The 21,120-nt window shown below is 38.0% G+C and overlaps 1 protein-coding gene across 2 annotated transcripts; it reads left to right on the top strand.

The window, feature by feature from the left end:
• Positions 1-118: 118 nt before the first annotated feature.
• Positions 119-19,896, top strand: ints2 (integrator complex subunit 2). 2 transcript variants are annotated; one of them, XM_079449382.1, is made up of 25 exons: positions 119-696; positions 1,403-1,696; positions 1,969-2,107; positions 2,221-2,323; positions 2,408-2,521; positions 4,168-4,298; positions 4,385-4,555; positions 4,642-4,862; positions 6,423-6,548; positions 6,911-6,982; positions 8,935-9,049; positions 9,788-9,856; positions 10,288-10,422; positions 11,490-11,666; positions 12,186-12,294; positions 13,213-13,317; positions 13,504-13,668; positions 14,283-14,484; positions 14,574-14,684; positions 15,378-15,579; positions 15,659-15,949; positions 17,153-17,260; positions 17,547-17,652; positions 18,140-18,316; positions 18,683-19,896. In XM_079449382.1, exons 2-25 carry the CDS (start codon positions 1,404-1,406, stop codon positions 18,853-18,855), a joined length of 3,615 nt encoding a protein of 1,204 aa, XP_079305508.1. In that variant the 5' UTR covers positions 119-696; position 1,403; the 3' UTR covers positions 18,856-19,896. The 2 variants fall into 2 exon arrangements, with proteins under 2 accessions (XP_079305508.1, XP_079305509.1); XM_079449383.1 differs by having other exon boundaries at positions 313-696; positions 1,400-1,696.
• Positions 19,897-21,120: the final 1,224 nt, after the last annotated feature.

The raw sequence follows: 21,120 nt of genomic DNA, 5'->3' as shown, positions 1-21,120 counted from the left end.
ACGTTATTTTATCATAATGCAAATAATCCTCCCTGCGTTAATAATTTGAAACTATTTAAAATGAATAGACAAAAACATTTACTTGCTAATTCTCAGCCATCTCAGTCCTTGTGTGGTAATAGTATAAAACAGCGAGCTCTCTACATTGACAGCATTTTATGGGCACCACTATGCACGTTTTTTAATTTAGCTAAAATATTAATTCTAACTTCTCATGCCAAGCTTTTCTGTGGTCCTATCGCTAACTTTTGAACACGCCTAGAATATCCGAAAATACTGTCTGGGTAGGAGGCTCACTAGGTTTTGAAACGCAGCCGGAGTCCGTCATGTACATTACACAGCTGGGGAGACTGTAGGGCTTGTGCTAAAATCATTTTAACGTTACCACACGACTTGTTTGCGTGTTATCTGTAAAAGCAAAGTCTAACGGGCACATAGTATTTAATACAGCATAAGTACATGATTACGGCAAAAAAACTGACTGAAATAACAGCATTCAGTTTAATCTTGATCAATGGATGTCTTTATTAGCAGGATAGCTGTAGCAGCTAGCCTGGTAGCTAACCGGTGAGTCAACCCTCTTAGACCGACAAAGTTCGACTTCCTGTGACAGTGGGAATCACGACAGACCGCGGCCTCGCGGGCCTTACCGGGTCTTGCGTTTCCATTGGAACCAGAAACACCGGTAAACTCCAGGTAAGGCACTTCACATTGCTATTCCGGGGTTCTCTTAAAAACGTGATAACTAATATTAGACTTGCGTGGCCTCTTCGGGCTGTTTTGTACTTTCGGCATAAGCAGAACCTTGCGAGGTAACGTTATCTGCTAGTGTTGTTTATCTGAGAATACTACCGTTCGTACAATGTGCGTTTCAATGCGGGTTTACATATGAATGCCAAAATATTACCGAATTGAATCCTTATAATTAACATGTAGTTTATTGAATAAAATAAGAAACAACTCCCTTTAACTACCATTAGCCATGTGATATGATTGGGAAGTTGTATGTAAAAGCGAATAAAATGTAAACAATAAAAGAAATAGAGAATTTGCTATCCAGGTAACTTAAATAGAAAAAAGCAAATAACTTAATAACAATGTATTTGTTTATTTACGTCTAATGTGGTTGCGTCGTAAGGCGAGTAACTATTTGTCGAAAAAATAACCCACAATTGTTTTCGCCAAAATAGCACTAACTACATTTATGGAACAAAACCAACGATCATATTCCTATACAGTATTCACACTTTAATCCCAGATTTATGATTTTACAGGAAAGCCGACTATATATAAGCTCACAATTCATTTATCAAAGAATGCTTGAATCTGTGTTGCTATGTAAACAACACTCTCATGATTTGTCATCTCTCCGTCCCCTCTGCGTTCTCTTTCCACCCAGCAGAATGGCAGACAGTGCAAGTCTTCAGTTTGTGAGCTCGTATGCCTTTGAAGCCATGCAGAAGGTAGATGTGGTTAGACTTGCGGCTTTGAGTGACCCTGAACTACGGCTTCTGCTTCCCTGTCTGGTGAGGATGGCTCTCTGCGCCCCTGCCGATCAAAGCAACGCCTGGGCGCAGGACAAGAAGCTCATCCTGCGAATTTTGTCGGGTGTGGAGGCTGTGAATTCCATCGTCGCGTTGCTGTCTGTGGACTTTCACGCTTTGGAACAGGATGCTAGAAAAGAACAGCAGCTCAGGTAGATTTGCAATTATTCAAATTGATATTTTTATATTAGACACGATACATATTGACCACCGCCAAAATGTTTTTTATGTAATAGCCTGATAAGAGGTCAATAGCTTAGAAAATCATGTTAACTTTGTACCAAGATGGATGTGTAGGCAGTGTGAGTTGATGCCATGAAGTGACAAAACACATCCTATGTTTATAAGGTAAACGTTGTAAAAAAAAGATCAAGTTGAAGTGGTACCTTTATATTGAAATGTCAACTGTTTGTCTTTCCTACAGGCATAAAGCTGGAGGTTCTAACGCTGAAAGCATTCTCATCTCTCAGCTGCAGCATGGATTGACTCTGGAGTTTGAACACAGTGATCCTCTCAGGAGACTCAGACTGGCTCTAAGCGAGCTGCTGGCCATCATGAACAAGGTTCGGTTTCCTTTCTTACTCCTGCACAAGATTTGAAGATATGCTCTATAGATTCTTTAATTCTACATGCACATTTCTCTGATATGAAGGACATGTTTTCCTCTGTTCTTCAGGTGGCTGACTCCCATGGAGAGTTTTTCCTGAAGTCTTCTGAACTCTTTGAGAGTCCTGTATACCTGGAGGAGGTGGCTGACGTTCTGTGCATCCTTCAAGCAGGTAAATTGTGTTGTATGTCATTTTAGTATGACAATTTAAGACAACAAATTGCTTCCTTATTGTAAGAATGTCTGCTTCAAACAGAGCTGCCGTCATTACTTCCCATCATTGAGGTGGCTGAAGCTCTGCTTCACGTGAAAAATGGAGAGTGGTTCCTGTGTCTGCTGGTGGCCAATGTCCCAGACAGCTTTAATGAAGGTACGTCCATCACCTGCTGAAATATCATGATTGCATTGATTCTTATCATTTGAATTCTTATGAAGATGACATACACTCAAAATTGTTTATTTGTTTCTTTAATAGCTGTGTTCATTACAACACTTTTTTTTATACATCTGAAACTAGTTTTTTGGCGGATATGCCCAAGGCTGTGCAGATGTGTGAAGATTCATATTAACCAATAACCTATTGATAAAATTGATGCCCATTTTTCATGATTCAATAAAATCCTCATGGCTAAATTCTAACCATAGATTTTTTCGTATGAATATTGTTTTAATTTATAATATTTGAATAGTTTATTATTTTAACATATTTCACATTGAATGATTCACAACATTGGAAATGCGGTCTTATTTTTCTTCAAACTTTGTGTAGTTAGTCAGGTTTTCTGGATTCCGGATTAGATTTATGGATGCGTTATAAACTACATTAGGAAATTGGGAAAATGTAACATTTATATCTCCGTTCATTCATTTAGCAGACTTTTTAATCCAGTATGTCTTTTTAAATGACAATAATAAAACATTTATGGGTGAGATTAATCCAAGAAAGAGGTTTGCTGCCTTATTCAGCTGTTTCGTGATCATCCAAAAAGAAGCATATTTCCATTTTGATAAGTTTGACTGATGATTATCTGGAAATTGGGCTTGCGTGTTGATGCACCTCCTACTGTGCATATGCATTCTCCTCTGAGATATTCTGACTACAAATAAAAGCATCACAATGCCTCTGGTATCTTTTCATCAGTCTCAGGTCCCAGTTGAGTCAATAGCTTATTTGTGAGAAGCTTGTGTTGAAACGTTTCGTATTATTGAATGGCCAATTCTCCGGGCTCATTACCTAGACAGGATCTTTCATTGGGTGAGTATTCAGCTCAAGGCTGAATCATTAAGCGAAAGAGGTCGTCTATAGAGATCTACAGTAATCAGATGCAGCATCAATTCTCTCAGACGACTTTTTCATAAGAGGTGATTGAAACTAATTCTAGCAGTCAGTCATAAAACAGTCCATAATTCTGTAATCGCTTTGCATAGTAAACTGTCATCTGTAGTTAAATCATAAAAGAAGATATTTAAATCAAAGAAAGAGGCTTTTATCCAGAGAGAAATAGAGAAATGATTGTTTTGTAAGTAAAAACGCAGTGGTTAAGCTATGGTTCGGTCATTTTAGCTTTTAGCTTTCCTATGGAGATGCAGGTTCAAATCTGACCTGTTTCGTCATCAAATCCTAATTTCCGTACTCTCTATACTCTTAATAAAAAGTGGTAAAATATCTACATTTGTAGACACTTCACTGTATATAAATACCAAAAACATGTACTGTAATAAGTTCTGTTGAATTTAGTGTAAATCTATGTATAATAGTGTCACGTTTTTTTTATCTGGTTCATTAATAAATAATAATAATAATTTAATCCAGGATAAAAGTTTGTGTTTACATAATTTATGTCTGTGTACTGTGGAGATTTGTTTTGTATACTCAAACACGTACATAAATATGTTTAATAAAAATATTTAAATCGTTTAACAGCTCTAATGGACTATAATAGTTACTATTGTCCACATGTATAGGACGTAACTCAGTCATGTTTCTGTGTTTGTTTGTTTGTTTTTTTCCTCTAGTTTGCCGAGGTTTGATAAAGAATGGAGAAAGGCAAGATGAGGAGAGCGTGGGTGGCAGACGCAGGACAGAAGCACTCCGCCAGCTGTGTCAGATGAACCCGTCTCAGGCTTTGAACATCAGGGCTATGGTGGTGAGTCTTCATCATCAGATCACTTGGCAAACTTTATAGTGTTGCGTAAAATTCTGTAAAAATAACGACTTCCTGTCTGTCTGTAGGTGGAGGAGTGTCACCTTCCAGGTCTGGGCGTGGCTTTGACGTTAGACTACAAGCCAGATATAGCAGATGAAGCGGTCAGTCCTCTGGTGTCTTACGTCAGCGGCCTTCTGCTGGGTACTAATGGAAAAGTGCGCACCTGGTTCAGTATGTTCATACGTAACGGTCAGCAGGTGGGTTGCACTTGATGCCTTCGTTTATTTGGTCTTGTAAAAGTAAATCGCATAACAATTGTTTCTCAATCTCACACACTTTTCAGAGGAAAAGAGAAAGCAGCTCTGTGCTGTGGCAGATGAGGAGGCAGTTGCTGTTGGAGCTGGTTGCCATCTTGCCTCGTTCTCGCAGTACCCACGTTCCCAACGACAGCGACATGGAGTCTGACAGTGGCTCGGGGTACTCTGGCTTGCGGGAGGAACACGTGGTGAAGGCCAGTGCGCTGTTGCGACTCTACTGCGCGCTTATGGGCATCGCTGGACTCAGGTACAACACGTGTGATGCAGTCAAGGTGTTGATGGGGAGATATTTGGCGGAGGTGCTGTGATGGAGTCGTAACCAGAAGGTTGCTGGTTAAATCCCACAATAAATCATCACTGTTGTTGTTTTAAAGGAAAAGTTCACTCCAATATAAGAATTCTGTCCCTGAGGTTGTTTCAAAGCTGTATGAATTGGCTCCAATAAAAAACTACTATAGTAGTCCATGGTGCCCCTGAACTGATTGGTTTCCCACATTCTTCAAAATATCATCTTTTGTGTTCAACAGAACAAAGACATTTATATTGCTTTGAAACACCTTTAGGGTGAGTAAAAGATGACAGAATTTTTATTTTTGGACGAACTATCCCTTTAATTTAACTGCATCGCCTGTTATCTGTTTAAAACAAGAATGGAAGTTACTTTAAAATCATCATAGGGGGTTACTTAATAATCATCATTGTAAGCTTACCGATAAGAATCAGGGTGAATAAGGAGACAGTTTTAAACACTTATTCTTTATGTACTTGCCCATTTTGCTCATAAACCAAAACTAAGATTTCACCTGCAAGTTGTGTTCTTGGCTTCACAAATATATTTGAATAGATTCTTTGCACGATCGCTTCCGTGTTTTGTCTCAGTCCACTCTGTTCCCTGTGGACGCTACTTGCACAGTATGTAACTATGATGTTTTCACTCAAGATGCACCACGGATAATGGTAAACGACGCGAGTCATATTGTTCAAACACTACATCATACATCGGCAACTCAAAAGGGGAAAGGCTTCAAGCTACATCTACCAATACGAAAAAAACTGAATTCAACTTTTGCACTTACACGAAGCTTGATCACAGTCACTCAACAATGCTTAGCTGTAGTGCTGTCGGTTCGCTGAAATTTGAAAGTTTTTCTTTTAGTAAAAATATCGTTATTGCTTTGTGGCAAATTATCTCAGTGCTATGAGAGCAGACGTGACTTTGCCGGCTAAACTTTTAGTGGAAGTACGTCATCACCCTGCGTGCATATAATCTATTGAACTGAATATGCATGACAATGGGCTTAAAATGATAGTTCACCCAAAAATCATGTCATTGTTTACTCACCTTGTTGTCAATTCTAATCTGTATGACTTTCTTTCTTTCGCAGGAACACAAAAGAAGATATTTTGAAGAATGTTAGTTACCAAACAGCTCTGGCACCCATTCACTTCTATTGTATGGACACAAAACCAGTGCAAGTAAATGAGTGCCAGTTAATAGCATTCTTCAAAATATCTCCTTCTGGGTACTGCGAAAGAAGCACAGTCAAACAGGTTTGAAATTACTTGAGGGAGAGTAAATGATGACAGCATTTTTATTTTGGGGTGAACTAGCGCTTTAAGTTGTCAGGCTTAGAAAAGTTCCACTTTTAAAAACTCATCCTGAGACGTCCGAGTTGTCAGTTAAATATCTTAAACAAATTTGCCAGAATGAGGTAACCTCAAAACTGGTCTATAAGCTTTAAACGATTCATTTGGCACATAATTGTAAGTGTGTCATTATTAAGCTAAATGTGGTTTCTCACTGCAGGCCCACAGATGAAGAGGCGGAGCAACTGTTACAGCTGATGACTAGCCGTCCGCCGGCCACGCCCGCAGGGGTGCGCTTCGTCTCTCTGTCCTTCTGCAAACTGTTGGCGTTTCCTACACTTGTCAGGTGCATATTGACAACTCCCTTCATTAAGATAAATGATGAATGAACCATTAAATATAAAGCATTAAAGTGTTTTTCAGTCTTTTTATATAACTTCCTGTCTGGTTTCATTAAATTCATGTCCTTGTGTGTACATTCTGGCTCATCAAATAGAAGTGCAGATATAATGAGTTTCCAAATAGATTTCCTGCACACTGTTGTTGTCAAACTGGTCATGTTGCTTAAACAAACAGAACAATATTTTAATGGCTCCAGACAGCCACAGTGTTTGAATAAACTTCAGCTTAGAAATGCTTACAAACAAGTATGTTGGAAGTATTTGATCAATAAACAAATGACACACTTGTTGTTTACTCTCTCTGCAGTACTCCAGAACAGGAGCAGCTCATGGTAATGTGGCTCAGCTGGATGATTAAAGAAGAGGAGTATTTTGAGAGGTACGGCAAGTCCGGACGGACAAACACTTCATACTCCTAACTCACCCATAAAGGCATTTTTCAAATTCTTAACATTCTGAATACAGTGGCTTTTTCCTGAAAAAAATTAAATACGGGATTAAGAAAGTTATGCGGTCAATTTAAAAACCATTTATCTTGTTTATCCATTAATCCAATTAGTTCTGACCTCTTCAAAACAAAGTAAGGATTTATTTTCCGATCCCCTAAGACCTCCCTATCTGTTAACTGATGCACTATATCCCGCTTGTGTTTTAGAGATGAGGGCACAGGCCATAATTTGGGGCTGATGGAAAGGTGGAGAAGAGATATTAATGTTAGCCTGGACGTTTTTTTAGACTGGAAAACACAAAATATTGTGCGGTAACACATGCTCAGTTTGTGTTATCAGATAATTTTATGCTTATATAAAAGGGGAAAACAGCATAAGTAATACAATGAAAACCGATGGGGTTATGGGGAGGTTAGGCAGTGACAGGCTTTTTCAATTTAATAACAAATAAGCAGCTGATGGGTTATAAGTCATCGCTCCTGCCGCTTGACTTCCTCATGACCTGCTTATCCGCACTCTATAAATTTAGAGATAAATGCCCGTCGGGGCACGGCCGTGTATGTGCGGTATACATTGTAGCTTCAGCAAAGGTGGGGGTTTGTATCATGTGAAGGTCTGTGTTCAATATGCAAGAAGTCAGATTGGTTGTGGAATAGTATAGTTGCTCTTATTTACAATCAGGAATTATGAATAAAACTGCTTTTTTGTTGCTTGCATGTGGTATAGGGGGAGGGTCATTTTTATTTTAAGATGACATTTGATTGGATGAAACTTTGTGTAGTGCAGGATGAGTCGTGGTAGTTTTTATCTGTGTTTATGATTTTGAACGTGTGCATTTGATAAACGTTTATTTTAAAGGCGCAGTTTCTAAAAAAGGTCACACATTCAAAACAGATATGTTCAAAGCAACAACAATGGTGTTGCTTGATGACACTGTGAAGGAGCGTGAATTAATGGGAACTGTCATCTGCAACTCCACCACTAATAATCATTCAGTGTCAATTTATGGATGATGTAAAAGAATAAAATTTTATAAATATTGCATTATAATAAAATTAGACGCATTAGAAGTAATTCATAAAATGTATTTATTACTATTTAGTCAGATGATCTAAAAACGATTACTGCTTGTTCAGTAAATATATACATGACACTCGTGCTAAATTAAGAAAAAGACATTCAAACAATAAGACTAACCTTGTTGATCGATTTCTGACATTTGCTCACCTATCAGCGTCTCGGTCTAGTTAAAATTTCTTTGTTGAAAGAACCAGCTGCAAACAGTAAAAAATTATTGTGCTCATAACGTCTGGGCAAAAAAGATAGTTGCTTGATAGACGCTACAAACTAATACTTTCACATTTGTTCATGAGACGGTGTTGTCATGGTTTCTACGGCAGTAAAAGTGGTTATTTGGAGAAAGCGTAACAACTTGCGCGAATCACGTGAGGCACCTCAGCCAATCATACAACCTCTAGTCTCCTTTCCTGCATTCCGCTGAAGGTTGCAGGCTTTCCATCTATTGTCTTTGGTAACGCGGATATGACGTCATTGACAAGCGACTGCCAGACACGGCCCATGTCACTGGTTAAAATGAAATTTCTCACAATTTACAAAAAGTTGGAAACATTTTAGATATTGTAAGTAGTCAACTGAACAAAATATATAACACTGGCCTAGTGGTTTTGGGATATTTTTCTGCAAAAAAGTTACAAACTACACCTTTAAGAGTATAAAAGAGTGCACTTGCCTACAGGTGACCTTAAAGCTGACGGACAAAAAAATACAAAACTCTCATTTTTAATTAAACAAGTCTGTAAATCCATTTCTGTTTTCTTTTATCTTGCTCTTCGAACCACTTCCTCTCTCTTCTTCTCTTCAGCGCCGCTGGTGTCTCTGCCTCTTTTGGAGAGATGCTATTACTGGTTGCCATGTATTTCCATAGCAACCAGCTCAGTGCCATCATAGAGCTGGTTTGCTCCACCCTGGGGATGAAGGTGAGCTTAAGCCACCAGTCGGTCGGCAATAAAGTAGATTCATAGCGGATTAGAATAGATTCACAATGTGAAACATGAGTTACCTAGATTAATTTTGTCTTTAGGGAATACCAGTCCCGTCTAAAAAAGGCTTTATTTTGAATGCTTCATTCAAAACATTTTCTAGAAAGGGGTCTCGATAGACAGCTCACAGGTTTTTTGAACACAACCATTTAATATTATTGCCTTCAGCAGACTGCAAAGGTTTGGTTTACTTTTCTTTAAACACAATTTAAATTTAGTACGTAGAAGAAACAGTGCTTAGTTTTGTTTACTTTTGGGCTTAAATGTCAACATTGGTTTAGGTCCAGAGTTGGTTCTCTGTGTGAAAATGTCGATTATACTTACCTGCACTGTAACAGTCTCTAAAAGACGTTGTTTATCGGTGCATTTATCGATTGTCAGCGTCTAAAAGCCAGCCGAGAACATGCACATCCCACAGAAGTCTAAAGCTTGTCTGTGTGATATGTAATTGCCCTCAGCTGAGTCGTGCATTATTGATGCGTACAGATAGATGACTCACGGACGGTACAGGATGCTTTTCCTCCAGGTTTGTTTAGACAGAATGACTCACTTTCTACATTAAAAAACCTAATATCGGGAAAGAATTCTAAGACTTGGATGATATTTCTGAAACAGAGTTTCCTCTGGTTGAGAAATGGATGGCGTGCAGTTTTTAACGTCTTTATCTGTCCACAGATCGCTATCAAACCCAGCTCACTAAGCAAAATGAAGACCATTTTCACTCAGGAAATCTTCACAGAACAGGTGGTTCTTTTCTTTCAGTGCATTAGATGTCTTTTAATAGAAAACAGGCATCGCAAAAGTCACTTATCTCTTTTAATAAGGAAAAAGTAAAAAAATAGTTTTTATGTTCTGTTTGGTGAAATGTTACTAATCTCAATGTTTGCGCATCTGCTTGACATAGAACAAGAACCGTGTGGGCACCAGAGGAATAATTTTTAATTACTAACAGCTTGTCATAATATTCTAAGCGCTTTTATAGATATCCTGTGTTAAATTAGAGAACTGTATGTTTGCCATCTGTTGAACATGACAGTCTAAAATATTTTTTGTAAGTTGTCATAGAGACACCTGTTAAATGTCTCATTTGTAAATCTGTCAGTTCGGCATCTGTGAATGACCTTATAAAGCTCTGTGTATTTGCTCAGGACTGATTGTGTTGTGCTATGTTGCAGGTGGTCACGGCACACGCGGTGAGAGTGGCAGTGACCAATAACCTCAGTGCCAACATAACAGGATTCCTCCCTATTCACTGCATTTACCAGCTGCTGAGGAGCAGAGCCTTCACCAAACACAAAGTGTCTATAAAGGTAACCCTGAGGATTACATTACATTTCCTGTCTGTTCTGTTTTATTCTGCTGTGATTTAGTCTATTCTGGCCTTTCCTCTTCTTTTTCTCTTGTTCTGTTTCTATTTCTATCGGTTGCGTTCTGTTATATTCTATTCCATTCTATTCTAATCTTTTCCGTTGTGTTCTGATCTGATCCGATCGGTTCCGTTCTATTCTATTCTATTCCGATCTGTTCTACTCTAATCTGTTGTGGTCTATCCTATTCTATTCTAACCCGTTCTATTCTGATCTGTTCCTTTCTGTTCTGATCTGTTCTATACTTATCTATTGTATTCTATCTATGGTCTGCTCTACTCTATTCTGCTGTATTCTAATCTGTTCTGTTTTGTTCAGTTTTGTTTCTGTATTCTAATCAGTTCTATTTTGGTCTGTTTTGTCGTCTGCGTTCCGTTCTATTCTTTTCTTTTTAATTCTGTTGTATTCAGTTCTATTCTGTCTTTTCTACTCTGTTCAGGCCTTTTTGTCTGTTTCCTTCTGTTGTGGTTTGTTCTTTTCTGTTGCATTCTGTTCTATTCTATTTGGCTTTTTTCTATTCTGTTCTGCTCTGTTTTCACGTTCTAGTCTTATATGTTGTTTTCCATCATTCTTTTTTTATTTCTCTATTCTGCCCTGTGAAAAGCCATGCTATGCTTACCATACCACATGATTCTATTGACTCTGTTCACTGCCAGTATTGACTTGAATCCATTGGGTTGTATTGTGCGTTTGACTGGCTGCTTCCTCTCTGACTCGTGGAAAGACACTCCATTGATTTAATTAAAGGATGTGGTTTTTGAATGTGGTAGCGCATCGCCTGGTTGATCAGAATGTTTCCTACAATTACATCGTCAGCCATAAAGACAGAGTCAGTAGAGAGTCTCCTCTAGAGTCAGTAAGGCATGTTATAGCTATTGATCTGTTCAGCTGGAAAGATGATTTAATCACCCAAGAGCCCCAGGTAGATGATTGGATAATTCACTTATACTGAGAGATTCCTTCTTTCTGTCTACCGTTTCATCCCACGATGTGTATGATTTTTTTCTCAGGACTGGATCTTTAGGCAGCTGTGTCAGACGACCACGCCGCTCCACACTCAGCTGCTTCCTTTAATTGATGTTTACATTAACTCCATCCTGACCCCTGCTTCCAAGACCAACCCAGAGGCCACCAACCAGCCAATCACAGAGCAGGAGATCCTGAATGTTTTCCAGGGCTCGGCAGGGGTGGGTGGAGCATGCATTATCCTTTTGATCACATTGACTGCATGAATAGCAAAATCACCAGAGAGAAAGTTAAAGAATCAAATCACTGCAGTGATATTACATGCTAGAATTTTACAACTGTGATAAATGACTGCCCCGCAGTAAGAAAAAATGAGACGACTCGCATCAGGGCGAAAGATATTATTGGATATTATTATAAGGATATTTTTAGACAGACTGCATCTGCATATTGCAATATGTGCAACATTCTTGTTTCAGAAATTTCAGATGCTTAGTAGTATTGATGTATTTATGCATCTATTACAAATAACTCAAATGATTTTTAATATTTTTTTAGTTGTTTTCTATGTGATCTGTGATACATTAAATGTCACTGATACTGAATAGTTTTACTCTGCATCCCATTTTCAGGTCTGTCCAGTACAGTCACATCCATTTATTCCTGCTCCCTATATTCACTTTGACCTCAAGTTGACCCCACTTTCTGCCTCTTCCCCATTTCTCTCTCCTGCTCTTTAGGGAGATGGAGGGAAGGTTCGTTCTCAATACACCATCACTACCCAGTTGCTCATTCTCTACTATATTCTGTCTTATGAGGAAGCTCTGCTGGCTAATACAAAAGCATTAGGTACCTGATACACTCACACAACAAGTCACAAAACATAAACTGATCATTTGAGTTATTTTGTAGTGGTTATACAGTGCAGTACTTGAATGTGTTAATGGTTTTGCTATGTTTTCTTAAATATGGTAAATTTTGTGAGCTATTGGTGGAAAGGACTGCCAAAACTTGCAAAGGAATGTGATTTGATCATTATGACATTTCGTTCATTTGTTTAGTATTTATTCACTAGATCTGATAATGGCCATTACCACGTATTTGTGTAATATAGAATTTTTTATATATATTAGTTCTATAGCAATATACCAGTATCAACAATAACTGTTAATACTACACATAATATTGTATTTACCTTTTTAACAGATTTTTAATAAACGTAGTGAAAGTCAGATATTGAGACCATAATTTATATATCGCTGCTTTCCTTCTGAAACATTGAATATTTGTGTTTTTTGTCATTATAAATCATTATTATTAGTCACCCTTTATATTCGTCAGTGGGTTTTGCAAAAAAAGCGCCGATAATTTATTTATATATATATATTTACATAAAAACTAAATTGGCATATATGGTTAACACTGTTCTTAAAAATGACTTGTAAGATTTGTTCATAATCCCTTTAATAATATTAATATAGTAGAAGAGCTATACAACGTGTTAAACCTGCGCCAATCACCCGCAGTTTAAGTGCTTGCTCTGAAGTCCTCTCATCAGTTATCAGAGCGGTTACCCTTCACTGTTTATGCACACAGTCCTTCCCAGACTGCTGTGCTTATTTAATCTCTCTCCCGCTCTTCTCCTCTATCTTTCTGGAGTAATGACGCCCTTTGGCTGTGCTAATGAACTGAATACAATGAAAAATCACCTGTACACGAGCCGAACTGTCGAGGCCTATTTTTAACAAACAGCCAACTTTTTCCCAGCACTGATGCAGAAGAAGCCAAAATCTTACTCCGCGGCCATCATGGACCAGATCCCCATCAAATATCTCATCCGGCAGGCCCAGGGACTACAGCAGGAGCTGGGAGGTGAAGCACATCTGTTTCAAACTATTGTTAATGCTGGTGTTGTATTTAAAATCTTTATAATAAGAAATATATAAAACTTTATAATGTTTATACTTTGCAGTTTTTTATTATTAAATAATGTGTGTCTAAAACGTTTGTCTTGCTGTTATTTTAGTAAAGAGTCTCTTTCTCTCTCTCCATCCCTAGGTCTGCACTCGGCGCTGCTGCGTCTGCTCGCCACAAACTACCCACACCTGTGTATGGTGGAGGACTGGATCAGTGAAGAAGAAGTTACCGGCACCCTGCCCTTACTGAGGAAGATGCTGCTAACCTCTTCATCCTGCAAATATTCACAGACCCAGCTGCGAGAGGGTACCAACACACGCGCAATTGTTCTGTTAAACAAAAATTATTATTATTTAGGTTGTATGCCACAGATCAGGTGGAGTCTATCGAGCGATCAACATCTGTACTGTTTGACATATTTGTCAAGTAAATTTCGCACAGCAGTTAACTGGACTACTGAACTCCACACAGAGAGTCTCATAAGGGCCTCTGGCGCTGGAAGAGATCACAAGCGTTTTTTATGGGCTATGATATGAATAGGTTGTTGTTGTTGCTTGACCTTTCGTGTGCATGACTCAGTTTTGCACCTGTGGAGTTATGAGCCTGAAGGTGTTTGTGTATTTGCACTTTGTTGCTTTGATGGACTTGTTTCTGTATGGGTTTTTGTACCAGTTCATCAATCCTCTCTCTCTTCCTTCTTAAGATATATCTTCATTTTTAATCTTGTGACCTTTTTTTAAATATTTTAATAATAACGTAACGTCTTTACTTCATTTGGCAGATTCCCCGGGAATTATTAACAGAAAAGAGAATTTGTGAATTTTATTGGCATATCAATATCATTGAACACATTCTTTATTCCACTTATCCTATGTAGGGTCGCGACATCAATCGATTAATAAACTTAATTTATTTCTTAGCTTTCCAGACTGTTCTCTCTGGTGGGCCCAGACTGCTGCGTATCCTGGAGCACTTGACACTTCTCTCCCCAGGAGATATGATCCCATACGCCGAGGCTCTGACCGCCAACATGGGGCTGCTTCTGGAGGCCGGCATCTCTCGCAGGATCCTGCAGACCGTCAATAAACTCTGGATGGTACTTAATACAGTCATGCCACGCAGGTGAGATTTCTCCTCTGAGTCATATGCTGTAGAGAAGGTCTCTTTAAACTAACACACGTTAAGCCGTCGGGTTTTCTTCTGTCTGTTAGACTGTGGGTGATGACTGTAAACGCTCTACAGCCCTCAGCGAAGAGATACACACAGAACGATCTGATGGTCGATCCTCTCATTTGTCTGCGCTGTGACCCCAGAGTCTTCAGGTATTATGTGCTTTCATGTAATCTGATGTGGTTACTGTGTACAGCGTAACACCACACTGAGTATCTGTGACTTCTCAGAAATAAGGTTTTATGATTCTGAAAAGAGCAAGATATTATCATCTATTAATATGAATCTATATGTAATAATAAAACCAAAACCCAATAAAACTATTAAATTATTCTAAATAGAAACATAAAATCTAAAGAAATAAAGTAATACAATAGACTAAAGCACATAATAAAATTGCCAAAAAATGAGTTTAGATGAACACAAAAACTAAAAAGGTAATTAAAAATGTATTTATAAAAAATAAAAATATTTTTTTTATTAAACTACAATAAAACTGAAAACAAAACTATTATAATTCAGTTTTAAAAACATTATTAAAATTTAAATAATGTCATTTAATTTAAGTTGTTTAAAAACGTTCTATAAATGGACTTCTCGACTGCACTTTAAGTTTTTTTAAGTTTTTAGTTTTTTTAAGAGTGCTAAATTAAAGTAAATGTTACGAAAACATTTTCACCATTTCTAGTTCATTCATCACATGTAATCTGGATATGTTTTTTGTCTTCAGCTGTTTTGACACATTGAGTTGTGATGTTTAGGCGTTCTACACAAGTTGGAATTTAGTGCACTTTTCTTATTTGAACTCACTCTAACCGTATGATCTCTGTGTGTTTTTACTCCAGGTGTCCTCCACTGATGGACATCTCTCTTCACATGCTGAATGGGTACCTGCTGTCATCTAAGGCCTACCTGAACGCCCACCTGAAGCAGACGGCTGAATTTGAGCGGCAGGGTCAAACCGTTTCGAACCTCAGCCTCGGCAGCCAACCTGATGCCCCTGAGGTCACCAGAGAAGAGCTGAAGAATGCTCTCCTGGCTGCTCAGGTAGAAAGAAACACCCTTAAGTGTCACAGAAAAGTCATGGAAAGATGAATGCATTAATTGCCACGTCTCTGTTGTTCAGGACAGCGCAGCAGTGCAGATCTTGCTGGAGGTGTGTCTGCCGTTCCCTCAGGAGCTGCAGCTGGGAGGAGGTGGAGGAGCAGACAGCCTGTTGAGGAGTGTTCAGTCTGCTCCGGGTATTCCCGTGGGGATGCAGGTTGGAGACGCAGGGGCCAGACGGGGGGCTCAGGGGGAACGTGAGGCTGAGAACGGACTGCTCAGTGACCTGAGGGAGGTGCAGTGCCTCATCTGCTGTTTGCTGCACCAAATGTTCATCGCAGACCCCAACATCGCCAAACTAGTGCACTTCCAGGTAACCCAGTCTCTCGGTCTGGATAAGAGTACAATAAGAGTTCTGGCAAATCTGTGAGCAATGTAAAGGTTTTAGGTAACTGAAGTCTTTTAGAAAACAATTTGAGAACAACTTGAACATAATATAACAACAACTTACTTTTATATATAGCAAGAAAATGTAGGACAAGACTTCATTTAATTCATTGGGAATTGTAAATGATTCCTGTGTGACAGGTGGTTGAAGTGGAGGGGTAGAAAGAAAGAGGGTTAGGCAAAACAGCTAAAATATTTACTTTAGAGAAAGTGTTAAATGTTAGTCTATGAAGTATAACACTGTGTCTACACCGGACGCGACATGACAATCTGCTTGTTCTTAATGGACAGTGTGGACAGATTTTAAAATTTATAATGGCTTCAGATGCGTTTCTAAAGTCTTTTGTCGCGTTGCGCCGATAGCATCAGTTTTGTAGAATGCTGCATTAAGACCAATAGCTCTTAAAGATGAATATAGGGTTTTGAGATCTTGTTGACAAGTAGGACTGTCATGATTACAAAATTCGTTAATTGTCTAAATAATTGTCTGTTTTAAAGATTTGACAATAGTCATTCAAATTGTCAACATTTTTGTGCTTCATTTCTTAAATAATTGCTACAAATTATTGTATTATGAATAATAATATAATTATTAATTATATTACTATTTAATAATATAAATATAAATGATTATGGGTATATATTTACAGGATTATTCATTCACTATGTTTTTTATAATTGTGAAAATTCTGTAAGTTACAAAAACAATCACTTTAAAGACGTCATAGCAAAAAAAGACACCTAAACTAAAACCTTCTTCACAAAACCTTAAAAACACACAAAAAAAACTTAGACACCAAACTAAAGTTATTTTAAGTATAAAAAAAAACTTAAATTGTGTATACACATTACATCTTAAACAAACGATAATATTTGTTCTAGCCGTGTCGTATGACCCCTTTAATATTTGTGAAATCTAAAACATCTAAATCAAGCTTTCTTCTTTCTCTAAACCAGTTTCAGGCAAAGAAAATTGTAATCTTTTTGATCTCACAGTCGGAAAACAATTTGTTCTTCTAATCTTCTCCTAAGGCTTTCTAATCTTCTCGTAGTAGAATTCTCAAAGAGATCTTACGAGCTCTATAGTAAATCTAAAAGGGTTCATAATGTTCTTGACATGTTTCTGCAGGGTTATCCACAGGCTCTGCTCCCTCTAACCGTGGCAGGAATTCCTTCCATGCACATTTGTCTTGACTTCATCCCAGAACTCCTGGCACAGCCACAGCTGGAGAAACAGGTGATCTATTATCACTTGCACAGCTGGGACTAAATACAGATCAAAGCGTTGACACATTTCACTATAACTGTATATCTGTGTATCCCAAGCTGAACCTAAGAATTGTAATAAGTTTCAGTTTGTGTCAGAATATGAGTGCTTTTTATTAAACAACACAACTTGTAGTGTAAAGCTATAATAAGAGTGTGTAGTACACTGTTGTTGTAAATCACAGACACATGGTGCGAGCCCTCGGGGTTGACCTCTGGGCTTGATGCTAATGGGAGGTTTGTTTTGTCTGGCACAGATCTTCGCCATAGAGCTGTTGTCCCATCTGTGCACCCAGTACGCCCTGCCCAAATCTCTCAGTGTGGCACGGCTCGCCATTAGCGTGATGGGTACCCTCCTTACAGGTAGAATAAACTCTTTTTCATCTGTTGCTTTATCTCTTTATCTTCCATCCTCTCTGTATCTCGGCCTCTGTCCTTGTTCATTTATAAGGGTTGGCATTTCAATAAAGAGTGTCTAAAAATAAAGTTGATAATTGGAAAGCTCAGACCTTTACCTTCCTTTTTTGGGGGAAAACACGGTTATCTTTGTGTGCACTGCCCTCTGCTGGTCGTTTTTTCTACCTTTTAGGACCAAACTTCATCTGCAGTGTTTATAAATTATGCATCAACCATCCATTTATTATGTTTTATTGGATGGAATGCCAAAGGAGTCTTGAGCACCGTGAAATCCAGCAACTTCCTCTGCTCTGTCATATCGGATCATTAGTTTTTTTATTGTCTTGTGCACCGATTCTCAAAAAGACCTTCCCTCAAGCAAAACCTTGTCTCGTGTCATTCTGTTGAATATAAAATGTTATGAAGTAACCAGCGTGTTCTGCATCTTTCTCAGTGCTGACCCGTGCCAAGCGCTTTGCATTTTTCATGCCCACGCTGCCGTGTCTGGTCGCGTTCTGCAAGGCTTTTCCTCCGCTCTTCGATGATGTCATGTCACTGCTGGTGCAGGCGGGACAGGTCTCTGCCGCTGATGTCACCACAAAGGCCAGAGATATCGACCCTCTCATTGCCAGTGGGTGTTTTTTTTAACACTTTTTTATGAGTTTATCTTATTTTAAACCTGAATTTAATTGTATTTTTGAATGTGTTTTTGAAAAATCTTGTTGTACAATCCTCTAGAGACAAAAGAGAACCAACAGTACCACCATAAAACATTCAGTTCTATATTCCAATTTTGTGTGAAGAACACATTGATCTGATCTCCGAGAACTGACCTAAATTCACGTCTAGCCCACATTTCAGTCCATTATTCAGAAAATGATTTCTCATGATTGGTTACTGAGCCCATCTGAACCAATGCTTTTTAATGATCATTCAGAATTTCTGCATTTACGTAAATGGGTCGTTTTGGGTGACTGCAAAATTCTCTTGTGTTTAGGACTTCAGTTTCTGAGAGAGAAGCCGCAGGAAATAGCGTCACAAAAATCCAAATTCCCGTTGCCCAAGAGGTCTGCTGAGGAGCTGGGCGGAGCCGATCCTGACGTACAGCTTTGCTATCAGATAGAAGCCACATTCATGGATATCATCAGCTCCAGCACGCAGGCAATGTGACATCACAGATTCTAATATGGACAGATTTCATTGAGAACTTTTAATAGACTCTTGTTACAGGAACATATACTTAGGAACCAAAAGAGCATTATGATGATTGATCTCTTGCATCTGTTGCATGGTGGAAATAATTCAGTTTGAAGTCAATGCATTTGAAGCATCCTTGAATAAGAGTGGTTGAAATCATGCAGTAATACAGTAAGAACAAAATGAATTTTAAGCGTAAAAGGCCCTGCAGTGATTTCATGAGTATTGCCAACTAGGCTAAATATCCTGCTGCCGCTGAAAAACACATTGTTTTTATTATTTCTTTGTATGCACCTCACCCTTTGATTTTCCAGGAAGAGTTTTGAGTCTAAAGTGAATTTGGAACATGATGATCTCTTCATTGTGAAATGGAGAAACCCTTAAGCAAAGAAGATGGCTTTAGATGTTATTTTCAAAATGGTGTATTAGCTTGCTAGTTAAGTGTGCTTTGTTTGATGTGTCGGGCACTTAGCAGTGAAATTATTGGTCTGTTTTTTTAGACCAGCATTTGAAAGAGTATTTTCTTAGCTCAAAACATTTTCACAATGCGATTCACGATGGTTTTGTAAACATCGATATTAAGTTTTGAACATTTGTATTAAAACATGTTTTCGGAAAGTCTGTGCTTGTTTTCGTTACGTTAATATATTTTCTTCAGTATATAGTTTAAAGTTTATAACATTATGCTTCATGAAGTCAAGTACAAGGGTTTTCAAATGATGTGAGGGACGCCCAAATATGATGAATCCTTTGAGGACCCCTTTCCTAAAATACATAAAGAAACATTGAAGCTGTGTAACATAAATTATAAGTGTGATTATATTGAGAACATATTAAATATGTGGCTAAAATAAGAGCAATGCTGGATGTATAAATGTGAACAGAAAATGTTTTAATTCGAGTTTATTTGTACTGTAGCAGTTTTCATTACATATTTCAAAGTACTAGGCCCAGTGAAATACAAGGAACTGTAGTGAAAAAAACTTACAATAAAAATAAACAATTCTGGAAAGTATGCATGTAGCAAGAAAGAAGAGATCAACAATATATGAACCAGTAATAATGTTCAGTACTTTTTAAGGAAAGGTTTGGTTAGTCTTTTTATTTCAGTCATCCTCAATTGGCAGGCCGGATCCGGACCTTTGCCTTATTCCATCCCGACCTCGAGACAGGCTGATAAACCATTTGAAACATTTGCTGTCTAAATTGAACCACGCGCCTTCACAATGGAGAATCACATCACACGCGCTCACAGGAACATGTATGTAATTCATATTTTGCCCTCTATATATTCTAATATCTTCATTTATCCCTCCCGCATGAAGGGCAGCAGACACGCAGAGCAGGTAAATGGACACACAAAAGTAAACAAAATGCAGCAATATTAAAGTATTTGTATCTGTCAGTCTGTTACTGCTTGCTATATGTCGCCAACCTTTCGACAAGATTTGTGATATTTTATGAACCATAACGTTTTTAATCTACATTTAGCATTATTGATCAGCATGCAAATATTTGTGACCCTGTGAAACCCAGGCTAAAGACTTATAATCTAATTCATTATTAGATAAAAAGCATCAAAGATCAATGTCAAGCATTAATTTCAATCTGTAAAATGGATTTATTCATTCAATATTGAATTTGTTGTTTTATTATATTCTGTAGGATGATTTTATGTAGAAAACAGGTTTTCACAAGCAGGGTCACATTTTGTGATGAACAACGTTCTAATTGGGAAATTATTGAAAGATAGAAGTAGTTCTGGTATGAATGGCATGGAAAGGCTAATTTAGTAAGTAAAACTTTGTTTTCTGTTTATGTTGAGAGCATTAATGATTAATTTTGTTTAATTGTTACATTGTTTGCTGTTGGGTGTTGTCAGTAGTTTTTTAAATTTACAAATATGAATTATCAGACTTCTATTAAGAGGGCATTCCGCTGAAGCCACAGAGCCTACAATACATACAAACTGTGGATATCAAAATATATATAAATGGCCTGCTAAAAAAATCATATCTTTAATACAGTATATCCAAATGGACTAAATTAATTACATTTTTATTTAAAAAAAACCAAATGCTCCGGACCTCCGTTTGGAAGAAAATATAAAGACAGGACATATGGGAACTTTACTTGCTCAAAAATCTTTGGGAGGCCCCAGTTTGACAACCCCTGGTCTAGTAGACATGGTGACATTTCTTTGACCTCCATGTGGGGGCGCTCTTGTCACATGGGGAA

The sequence above is a fragment of the Barbatula barbatula genome (genome assembly GCF_947034865.1).
Source record: "Barbatula barbatula genome assembly, chromosome: 24".
NCBI classification, from domain to species: domain Eukaryota; kingdom Metazoa; phylum Chordata; class Actinopteri; order Cypriniformes; family Nemacheilidae; genus Barbatula; species Barbatula barbatula.
Note: the sequence above shows the minus strand (reverse complement) of the source record. Positions and strands in the feature narration are given on the sequence as shown.

Coding starts and splice junctions, on each gene's coding strand:
- ints2 (XM_079449382.1), top strand. CDS start 1,404: ATGGCAGACAGTGCAAGTCTTCAGTTTGTGAGCTCGTATGCCTTTGAA. Junction 4,556..4,641: donor TCATACGTAACGGTCAGCAG/GTGGGTTGCACT, acceptor CACACTTTTCAG/AGGAAAAGAGAAAGCAGCTC. Junction 17,261..17,546: donor AGCCACAGCTGGAGAAACAG/GTGATCTATTAT, acceptor TGTCTGGCACAG/ATCTTCGCCATAGAGCTGTT.